Source organism: Hippichthys cyanospilos, chromosome 9 (assembly GCF_059441005.1).
Source record: "Hippichthys cyanospilos isolate Australia breed blue-spotted pipefish chromosome 9, RoL_Hcya_1.0, whole genome shotgun sequence".
Taxonomy (NCBI): domain Eukaryota; kingdom Metazoa; phylum Chordata; class Actinopteri; order Syngnathiformes; family Syngnathidae; genus Hippichthys; species Hippichthys cyanospilos.
Genome location: NC_142377.1, coordinates 685001 through 697289, shown reverse-complemented (window position 1 = coordinate 697289; position 12289 = coordinate 685001). Strand labels below are relative to the sequence as shown.

The 12289-nt window shown below is 36.1% G+C and overlaps 1 protein-coding gene across 2 annotated transcripts in view; it reads right to left on the bottom strand.

Moving 5' to 3' along the window:
* The window catches only part of acad9 (acyl-CoA dehydrogenase family, member 9), a 93426-nt gene that overhangs the window by 23700 nt on the left and 57437 nt on the right, over nt 1-12289 (bottom strand). For both annotated transcript variants that reach the window (XM_088424352.1, XM_088424353.1), the window contains exons 13-15: nt 10029-10108; nt 9521-9647; nt 9367-9444 (exon numbers count right to left, since the gene is read on the bottom strand). In XM_088424352.1, the coding sequence (XP_088280478.1) occupies nt 9367-9444; nt 9521-9647; nt 10029-10108 (285 nt within the window). The remainder of the gene's footprint in view (nt 1-9366; nt 9445-9520; nt 9648-10028; nt 10109-12289) is intronic.

The following is a 12289-nucleotide window of genomic DNA, read 5'->3' as shown; positions in this document are numbered from 1 at the left end:
AAACGAACCTAAAAAACGGTCGGAATAAAAATAATAATAATAATAATAAAAGTGGAGAAAAACATGAGTGTGAAGGTTTCACCTTCACACAATAAAGCGGTAGAATAACATATGTGTGAAGGTTTCACCTTCACACAATAATAAAGCGATAGAATAACATATGTGTGAAGGTTTCACCTTCACACAATAAAGAAAATGGCCGAGCACAATAACATATGTGTGAAGGTTCCACCTTCACACAATAATAAAGAAAATGGCCGAGCACAATAACATGTGTGAAGGTTCCACCTTCACACAATAATAAAGAAAATGGCCGAGCACAATAACATATGTGTGAAGGTTCCACCTTCACACAATAAAGAAAATGGTCGAGCACAATAACATATGTGTGAAGGTTCCACCTTCACACAATAATAATAATAAAGAAAATGGCCGAGCACAATAACATATGTGTGAAGGTTCCACCTTCACACAATAATAATAAAGCGGTAGAATAACATATGTGTGAAGGTTCCACCTTCACACAATAATAACTAGAAAATGTGCAATTTCTGAAGAAATTGCGTGTGAAGGTGAAACCGTTGAAGGTTCGGGAGTTGAAAAGTGGAATTATGTGGAACGATTGAATGGTGTGAATCTGTGTAGAAATTTAAATACAAAGTTGAAAAACTGAAAAAAAGTTGAACTGAGGAATTTGAAGATGCATGAAAAACAGAAAAAAGTTGAACTATAGAATGATGTGAATCTGTGAAAAATTATGAATCCAACAAAGTTGAAAAATTGAGAAACTGAAAAAAACCGAATGTTTGAATCATAAAAAAGTGTGGATGATCCGAAGTAAAAGCAGAAGAGAAAATACAAAGTTTTTCAACTTTGTATTATTCACATTTCTTCACTGGTTCACATCAATCCACAATCCACCTCATTCAATCCACCTCATTCAAATGATTAGCTCATTATCAGGAGTTTAAAAATGATCCCTAATCAAACTTTTTCATTTTTTTTTACTGCTTTAAATATGAAGAATAAAAAGTTGAAAAACTGAAAAAAACTGAATGTATGAATCAAGCTGAGTTCACCAAGCCAGATGCTGTACTAGGTGGAAGCAGAAGTGAGAGGTAATGAGACGTCTAAGAAAATATCCAAGATGGCCGCCCATGAGGGCAGATGGGAGTTGGAGTCTTCAGTGGTCTAAGATGGCCGCCCGATGGCATCATGGGAAATGGTGTACTTTGTGTAACTAAACTATAGGTTTCAAACTCCAGTCCTCGAGGGCTTGTATCCTGCATGTTTTTGAATCACACCATTCACTTAACATTAGGCCATTTTTTTAGGTAGAAAAACTTGAATTGTAGCTGAAAGTTGAACTGTGGAATAATGTTAATGTGAAGAAATATGAATAATACAAAAATGAAAAATTGAAAAAAGTTGAACTGTGGAATGATGTGAATGTGTGAAAAAATATGAATAACACAAAGTTGGAAACTGAAAAAAAAAAAACGAATATTTGAATTATAAAAAAAAAGTGTGGATGATCCGAAGTAAAAGCAGAAGAGAAAAAACAACTGTCAACGTCAAACGCGATTTGAACCGGGGCACGGACATGTTGAAGATGACAACTCTACCACTGGGCCACGGGGGGGCGGTGTCAGACCACACTGTGAAAGCTTTAAAAAAATAGAATGACGTATGTTTGAACGTGAATCTGTGAAGAATTACGAATAATACAAAGTTAAAAAAACTGAGAAAAGTTCAACTGTGGAATGAAAAGTAAGATGAAATGAAAGTAAGAACAGTTTGAAAAGGCTAAATTCTTTAAATATGAACAGTATAAAAAACGTGAATTGTAGGAAAACGATGAATAGTTGAACCTTGAGAAATACAAAAGCGCTTCACATGAATATGTGGAATGATATGAAGTTTGAACGGCATGAATTGGATGAACTGGGAAGGAGTTGAAACCAAAAGAAAATACGGAATTAACTGGAAAAAAAAAACACTGAATGTGCGAAAAGACGCAACCTGGGATTGAACCCACGAACATGAAGTTGGAATACGGTACACAATTCCCATGAGCCACGGGGACATAGGAAATGCGGAAACCGTTAAAGTTTAAAAATAAAGTACGAAGACCACCCCATTCACTTAACATTAGGCCATTTTTACGGTACAAAAACTTAAATTGTAGGAAAACGATGAAAAGCTGAAACTTGAAAAATAGACCCGCACTAAACATGAATATGTGGAATGATATGAAGTTTGAACGGTATGAAATGAATGAACCGGGAAAGGGTTAAAACGAACCTAAACCTACGAACCTAAAAAATAATAATAATAACTAGAAAAAGTGCAATTCCTGAAGAAATTGCGTGTGAAGGTGAAACCGTTGAAGGTTTGGGAGTTGAAAAGTGGAATGATGTGGAACGATTGAATGGTGTGAATCTGTGAAAAAATATGAATACAAAGTTGAAAAACTGAAAAAAAGTTGAACCGTGGAATTTGAAGATGAAAGAAAAACTGAAAAAAAGTTGAACTGTAGAATGATTTGAATCTGTGAAAAATTATGAATCCTACATAGTTAACAAACTGAGAAAAGTTGAACTGGAATAATGTGAATCTGTGACATTAGGCCTAATGTTAAGTGAATGATGTGATTCAAAAACATGCAGGATATCAGCCCTCGAGGACTGGAGTTTTAAACTCCTGTTAATGAGCTTATCATTTGAATGAGGTGGATTGAATGAGGTGGATTGTGGATTGATGTGAAACAGTGAAGAAATGTGAATAATACAGAGTTGAAAAACTGAAAAAAACTAAAACGTATGAATCAAGCTGAGTTAACCAAGCCAGATGCTGTACTAGGTGGAAGCACTAGTGAGAGGTAATGAGACGTCTAATAAAATGTCCAAGATGGCCGCCCATGAGGGCAGATTGGAGTTGGAGTCTTCAGTGGTCTAAGATGGCCGCCCCATGGCAACATGGGAAATGGATTACTTTGTGTAACTAAACTATAGGTGTCAAACTCCAGTCCTCGAGGGCTTGTATCCTGCATGTTTTTGAATCACACCTGTAATGGAGGTGTCGGAGTAGCGTCCAAACTTGTGACCTCCTTGAAAGGACTGTACTTGACTGATTCAGAGGATCCTCAATCTTATCAGGTTGTCCGGCCAGAACATAAAGACGATGTACACTCTCATGCCACTCTTTATTTGTATATAATGTTCTATTTATTTATCTGGGTTGGTGTGTGTGTGTTTCTGTGTTTGTGTGTTCTGTGTGTGTTCTATGTTTTATTGTGGGTGTGTGGTCTCTGCAAAGGAGAGCAGAGAACATTCACTAAACATTGATAACTAACATAACTAACATTGTACAATATGTTACATCATATGCTCACATGACTCTATATTAGCTTAGAATAACATAAACAACACAGGCAAACATACCGTACAATGATAGGAAGAATGAATTCAACCCAATCGTTCCAAAATGTGCGTTAGGTAGGAATGGGTTAATGGAGCCGAATAGATTTGAGTGGGCGGTGACGTCACTCCCTTACGGCGGAAAGATCACATTGGCACACACGGCAAACATGCGACAAACATGCACATTTTGTGGATGAAACTTTAACGTGAATATTAAAAGTGAAGTATGAAAAGTACGGTATATTTGCCTTTAGCAATTATACCAAACTTAGGTGCAATAACAACTTAGACATTAATGGACAAAGTGAAGCAGTGCAAACGTAAACATGTATCCAAAACCACGAACGGACAACATATTCAAACTGTACTTACATTCTCATGGACGCACGGAATAATAATGAAAGGAATGAGATAATCCACAGAATGATTGAAAGCAGAAAAAATGACTGTCCGTTACAACGATACCTGCCGACTACCGGTGAAAGAGCAAAACAACCTATGATAGTGTAAACAGAGTCCTGATTGGTAGTGCAGGAATGAAACACAACTTGTGATTAGTTGCTAGGCGGTTGCTAGGAAGATCACATGACCACAGGAGAAACATGTCCAGACGTAAATAGTAATAACAGAACGATTCAAACACGAAATCGTTAAGTATAATCAGAAACTTCTTAACAACACCATTCACTTAACATTAGACAATTTTTACGGTACAAAAACTTGAATTGTAGCTGAAAGTTGAACTGTAAACGTGAAACGCGATTTGCCCGAACCGGGACACGGACATGTTGAAGATGACAACTCTACCACTGGGCCACTGGGGGGCAGTGTAAGACCACACTGTGAAAGCTTGAAATATAGGGAATGAAGTATTTTTGAACGTGAATCTATGAAGAACTACGAATAATACAAAGTTCAAAAACTGAAAAAAGTTCAACTGTGGAATGAAAAGATGAAATGAAAGTAAGAACAGTTTGAAAAGGCTAAATTCTTTAAATATGAATAGTATAAAAAACGTAAATTGTAGGAAAACGATGAATAGTTGAACCTTGAAAAATAAAAAAAGCACTTCACGTGAATATGTGGAATGATATGAAGTTCGAACGGCATGAATTGGATGAACTGGGAAGGAGTTGAAACCAAAAGAAAATACTGAATTAACTGAAAAAAAACACTGAATGTGTGAAAAGACACAGCGGGGATCGAACGCACGAACATGTAGTAGATATACGTCAACAGAACGTCTGAGCCACGGGAAATGACGAAACCGTGAACGCTTTAAAAGGAAGTAGGAAGAACGCTCCAATCACTTAACATTAGGCCGTTTTTACGGTACAAAAACTTAAATTGTAGGAAAACGATGAAAAGTTGAAACTTGAAAAATAGACCCGCACTAACTAAAAAAGACTCACACAACTAAAAAATGACGCAGCCTGGGATTGAACCCACAACATGAAGTGCGAATGCGGTACACAAATCCCATGAGCCACGGAGACATAGGAAATATCGAAAACGTTAAAGTTTAAAAATAAAGCACGAAGACCAGCCCATTCACTTAACATTAGGCCATTTTTACGGTACAAAAACTTAAATTGTAGGAAAACGATGAAAAGTTGAAACTTGAAAAATAGACCCGCACTAAACATGAATATGTAGAATGATATGAAGTTTGAACGGCATGAATTGGATGAACTGGGAATGAGTTGAAATGTACCTAAAAAACGGTCGGAATAAAAAAAATAATAATAATAATAATAACTAGAAAAAGTGCAATTCCTGAAGAAATTGCGTGTGAAGGTGAAACCGTTGAAGGTTTGGGAGTTGAAAAGTGGAATGATGTGGAACGATTGAATGGTGTGAATCTGTGAAGAAATATGAATACAAAGTTGAAAAACTGTAAAAAAGTTGAACTGTGGAATTTGAAGATGAATGAAAAACTGAAAAAGTTGAACTGGAGAATGATGTGAATCTGTGAAAAATTATGAATCCTACAAAGTTGAAAAACTGAGAAAAGTTGAACTGGAATAGTGTGAATCTGTGACATTAGGCCTAATGTTAAGTGAATGATGTGATTCAAAAACATGCAGGATATCAGCCCTCGAGGACTGGAGTTTTAAACTCCTGTTAATGAGCTTATCATTTGAATGAGGTGGATTGAATGAGGTGGATTGTGGATTGATGTGAAACAGTGAAGAAATGTGAATAATACAGAGTTGAAAAACTGAAAAAAACTAAAACGTATGAATCAAGCTGAGTTAACCAAGCCAGATGCTGTACTAGGTGGAAGCAGTAGTGAAAGGTAATGAGACGTCTAATAAAATGTCCAAGATGGCCGCCCATGAGGGCAGATTGGAGTTGGAGTCTTCAGTGGTCTAAGATGGCCGCCCGATGGCAACATGGGAAATGGATTACTTTGTGTAACTAAACTATAGGTGTCAAACTCCAGTCTTCGAGGGCTTGTATCCTGCATGTTTTTGAATCACACCTGTAATGGAGGTGTCGGAGTAGCGTCCAAACTTGTGACCTCCTTGAAAGGACTGTACTTGACTGATTCAGAGGATCCTCAATCTTATCAGGTTGTCCGGCCAGAACATAAAGACGATGCACACTCTCATGCCACTCTTTATTTGTATATAATGTTCTATTTATTTATCTGGGTTGGTGTGTGTGTGTTTCTGTGTTTGTGTGTTCTGTGTGTGTTCTATGTTTGATTGTGGGTGTGTGGTCTCTGCAAAGGAGAGCAGAGAACATTCACTAAACATTGATAACTAACATAACTAACATTGTACAATATGTTACATCATATGCTCACATGACTCTATATTAGCTTAGAATAACATAAACAACACAGGCAAACATACCGTACAATGATAGGAAGAATGAATTCAACCCAATCGTTCCAAAATGTGCGTTAGGTAGGAAAGAGTTAATGGAGCCGAATAGATTTGAGTGGGCGGTGACGTCACTCCCTTACGGCGGAAAGATCACATTGGCACACACGGCAAACAAGCGACAAATACGCACATTTTGTGGATGAAACTTTAACGTGAATACTAAAAGTGAAGTATGAAAAGTACGGTATATCTGCCTTTAGCAATTATACCAAACTTAGGTGCAATAACAACTTAGACATTAATGGACAAAGTGAAGCAGTGCAAACGTAAACATGTATCCAATACCACGAACGGACAACATATTCAAACTGTACTTACATTCTCATGGACGCACGGAATAATAATGAAAGGAATGAGATAATCCACAGAATGATTGAAAGCAGAAAAAATGACTGTCCGTTACAACGATACCTGCCGACTACCGGTGAAAGAGCAAAACAACCTATGATAGTGTAAACAGAGTCCTGATTGGTAGTGGAGGAAAGAAACACAACTTGTGATTAGTTGCTAGGCGGTTGCTAGGAAGATCACATGACCACAGGAGAAACATGTCCAGACGTAAATAGTAATAACAGAACGATTCAAACACGAAATCGTTAAGTATAATCAGAAACTTCTTAACAACACCATTCACTTAACATTAGACAATGTTTACGGTACAAAAACTTGAATTATAGCTGAAAGTTGAACTGTAAACGTGAAACGCGATTTGCCCGAACCGGGACACGGACATGTTGAAGATGACAACTCTACCACTGGGCCACTGGGGGGCAGTGTAAGACCACATTGTGAAAGCTTGAAATATAGGGAATGAAGTATTTTTGAACGTGAATCTATGAAGAACTACGAATAATACAAAGTTTAAAAACTGAAAAAAGTTCAACTGTGGAATGAAAAGATGAAATGAAAGTAAGAACAGTTTGAAAAGGCTAAATTCTTTAAATATGAATAGTATAAAAAACGTAAATTGTAGGAAAACGATGAATAGTTGAACCTTGAAAAATAAAAAAAGCACTTCACGTGAATATGTGGAATGATATGAAGTTCGAACGGCATGAATTGGATGAACTGGGAAGGAATTGAAACCAAAAAAAAATACTGAATTAACTGAAAAAACAACACTGAATGTGTGAAAAGGCACAGCGGGGATCGAACGCACGAACATGTAGTAGATATACGTCAACAGAACGTCTGAGCCACGGGAAATGACGAAACCGTGAACGCTTTAAAAGGAAGTAGGAAGTACGCTCCAATCACGTAACATTAGGCCGTTTTTACGGTACAAAAACTTAAATTGTAGGAAAACGATGAAAAGTTGAAACTTGAAAAATAGACCCGCACTAACTAAAAAAGACTCACACAACTAAAAAATGACGCAGCCTGGGATTGAACCCACGAACATGAAGTGCGAATGCCGTACACAAATCCCATGAGCCACCGAGACATAGGAAATATCGAAAACGTTAAGGTTTAAAAATAAAGCACGAAGACCAGCCCATTCACTTAACATTAGGCCATTTTTACGGAACAAAAACTTAAATTGTAGGAAAACGATGAAAAGTTGAAACTTGAAAAATAGACCCGCACTAAACATGAATATGTAGAATGATATGAAGTTTGAACGGCATGAATTGGATGAACTGGGAATGAGTTGAAACGTACCTAAAAAACGGTCGGAATAAAAAAAATAAAAATAATAATAATAAAGGTGGAGAAAAACATAAGTGTGAAGGTTTCACCTTCACACAATAAAGGTGGAGAAAAACATAAGTGTGAAGGTTTCACCTTCACACAATAATAAAGGTGGAGAAAAACATAAGTGTGAAGGTTTCACCTTCACACAATAAAGGTGGAGAAAAACATAAGTGTGAAGGTTTCACCTTCACACAATAATAAAGGTGGAGAAAAACATAAGTGTGAAGGTTTCACCTTCACACAATAAAGGTGGAGAAAAACATAAGTGTGAAGGTTTCACCTTCACACAATAATAAAGGTGGAGAAAAACATAAGTGTGAAGGTTTCACCTTCACACAATAAAGTCAAGGAATAACATATGTGTGAAGGTTTCACCTTCACACAATAATAAAGTCAAGGAATAACATGTGTGAAGGTTTCACCTTCACACAATAATAATAATAATAAAGCAGTAGAATAACATATGTGTGAAGGTTCCACCTTCACACAATAATAAAGAAAATGGCCAAACACAATAACATATGTGTGAAGGTTCCACCTTCACACAATAAAGAAAATGGCCGAGCACAATAACATATGTGTGAAGGTGGAACCTTCACACAATAAAGAAAATGGCCAAGCACAATAACATATGTGTGAAGGTTCCACCTTCACACAATAAAGAAAATGGCCGAGCACATTAACATATGTGTGAAGGTTCCACCTTCACACAATAATAAAGAAAATGGCCGAGCACAATGACATGTGTGTGAAGGTTCCACCTTCACACAATAACAACTATAATAATATTAATAATAATAATAAATAATAATAATAATAATAAAGCGGTAGAATAACATACGTGTGAAGGTTCCACCTTCACACAATAATAATAATAAAGAAAATGGCCGAGCACAATAACATATGTGTGAATGTTACACCTTCACACAATAATAAAGAAAATGGCCGAGCAAAATGACATATGTGTGAAGGTTCCACCTTCACACAATAAAGAAAATGGCCAAGCACAATAACATATGTGTGAAGGTGGAACCTTCACACAATAACAATAATAATAATAATAAAGCGGTAGAATAACATACGTGTGAAGGTTCCACCTTCACACAATAATAATAATAAAGAAAATGGCCGAGCACAATAACATATGTGTGAATGTTACACCTTCACACAATAATAAAGAAAATGGCCGAGCACAATAACATATGTGTGAAGGTTACACCTTCACACAATAATAATAATAAAGTCAAGGAATAACATATGTGTGAAGGTGAAACCTTCACACAATAAAGTCAAGTAATAACATATTTGTGAAGGTTTCACCTTCACACAATAATTAAAATAAAGTTAATTGTTACCTTTCCATATCTGTACAACAGGCTCTCCACCGTTGATCCAAACAGATGAACATTCTGTTCAAACTTATGAGCACTTTCCTGTAACAAGAGACTACATAAAGTTAAAACAATAACATATCCATACAAATTCCTGATAATGAAAAAAAGCACCTACCGCTAAGCTTGGATGAACCGCTCCATCATTTCCAGAAAGGGCAGAGTTTGTTACACCGCCAAATGAGTTCCTCATCTTCTTGCCAATCATTCCCAAAGCTATACCAAAATTTCCTTTCTTCATCTCCCTGGAAGCAGAACAAAATACATCAGGCATGGAGCACAAAGAAGGCATTTAAATACAAACAATCATTAAAGTCTGTCCAAATTTGCAGTGTGCGCTAGCTAGTGAAAATTTTAACTAGTTGCACAGCATGAGTATTATTTCATTAGTACGTATGTACCAGGATGTCAAAAAATTCCAATGCTATCTTATTCATGTGACATGCTTTGCGAAAATGAACTGCATTAATTGCAAAAGGAACGGTGTATTTTTTCAACCCAACACTTGAACAATACTTTTTTTTCTACCAAAGTTAGTAAATGTAACAAAAGAAAGATAACATTCTTTTTGAAAGACTAATAATGTATCAGCTGTAAGCGTACTCAATCATGTGACCTCCACTTACTTTATTTTTCCAGTAAGGATTTTGCCAGCATATTGCATTCCAGTAAGAGCAATGTAAAGCCTCAGAATTTCATTGGTACCCTGAAATCAAATCAGACAATAACAAATCATCTGTTGCAATTTGCTGTATGAGAACAAACAACAACACAACTAGTGAATTTCATAAAAGTACATGGTCTGTTTATTAATATTTTAATTCAAGAACAATAACACTATTAACTTTAACAATCATTTTCTTGTTTATATCCTCTTGTAGAAAAGGGAAGATACATTTGAAAATAAATGAATAAAGACATTATCTACTCCAGTGTTTCCAATACAATGGTACGGACATGATAAGGAAGTGTGTGTGTGTGTGTGTGTGTGTGTGTGTGTGTTTATATATATATATATATATATATATATATATATATATATATATATATATATATGAATGCAGCTCACAATATGTAGCGCAGATGCACTGCAGAACTCCCACGCTCATTCCTAACATGGGGTCTGAAACAGTCTTTACAGCCCTAATACACAATCTTATTTGAATTCAGGAACTTTTGCTTCAGACACCATTAACCGCAAAATGTGAGGGATTACGGTCTATGATAAATTTCTGAATTCCATATAGCACCACCAAGTGCTATATTTTTTTTTTACAATTTTATGTATCGTGCTAAGCCTGTTTAAGTAATTAAACTTAAAATTTGTCAGAATAGCATAGAGTCAGGGAACATGTATGTTCCCAAATTTGACATTTTGATAATGGCCGTGGCCTAGACGACATCCGAAAGTCCGATCACTCGTCGAAACAGTGAAAGTTGCTGTAATTAGACCCAGATGATCCAATCTTCTCAAAACGTCATATTTTTTGCTGGAAGTCCAATGCTGAAGACATCTACTTAGATTTCATTGTAGTGCCAGCATCACCCTGTGACAGAATTTTTTTTTGAACGTTTGCCGTACTTTGTTGAGACCGCTGCACAAATATTATACAGTGATCCCCCCTACTTAGCGGTTAATGGGGGCTGTCAACCCCCCGCGAAGTCTGAAACCCGCGAAGTAGGGTATCAGTTCCTCGATTTCTATGCACACCCCAATAAAGCCACAGTAACCATAAACAATCCTTTTTTTTAAATTGTATTTTTTGCCCATTTTATTGCCTTTCTCCTATTATTTAACATTACGATATCCTTATTAACATGATTAACATTATTGTATATTCATTAAATTACTACGATTAGTTTGTTGAGAATTTGATCTCAGGACTGGTTATCTGCACCAAGACTCCGGTGAAAGAGTACGCAAGTCATCACGTTGAACTTCATATTTATTTTGGCTCATGTATGGTGTATCACGTAGTATCTGTTGAATAATAAATCAACAACAATCTTAAAGTCAGTAAACTAACATATAAACACTTAATCTATGAATTTACTGTATTTTTAGCCGACATTAGAGGGTTAGCAACAACTAACAACTACTAACTATAAAGTGCAACCTCTACACAAACACATAAACAGAATAAACACTCATCGCTTACTAAACATAGGCAGTAGCATGCGTTATCAACATAAATAATAATAAACTATAAATATGAGCTTACGTTGTCTTTCACTACGTCACCGTAACGAGCCGAATGACGCACAGAGAACGTAAATCAGGAAACGGAAATGCAACGCAACCCGATAAATTAAAAGCATGCATTTCAAAATAAGATAATAAACGTCACAAACTCTAACACTTGAAGAATTCTTAACATAGTTATTAACTAATATTACTTCGTTATTTGATTAATACAGGACTGTATAATGTACTTTTTTGCTTTTTTCAATTTTTTTACATTTTTGCACATTTTTTAAAATGATTTTTTATTTTGAAATATTTTTTTTCCTGTAAAAAAACCGCGAAGTACTGAGACCGTGAAGTAGGAGGGATCACTGTATATATATATATATATATATATATATATATATATATATATATATATATATACACAGTGAGCCCCCGGTTTACAAACTCCCCCTCTTACAAACTTTTTGAATTACGAGCGTTGAACGCGGCGTTTTTTGTCCCCCACTTACGTACATACCTTTCGTCTTACGAACAATCTGACATGCCGCCGGTAAACGTGCTACACAGTTATCTTCGCTTTGATGCGTCAACAAAGTTAATTGTTTACGCTTGTCACAGTCACACTGAACGCTATTGCTCTTACAATGTCACAGTCACTGTCTCACTCACGGTGTCAGTCACGGAGTCAGTCACGGA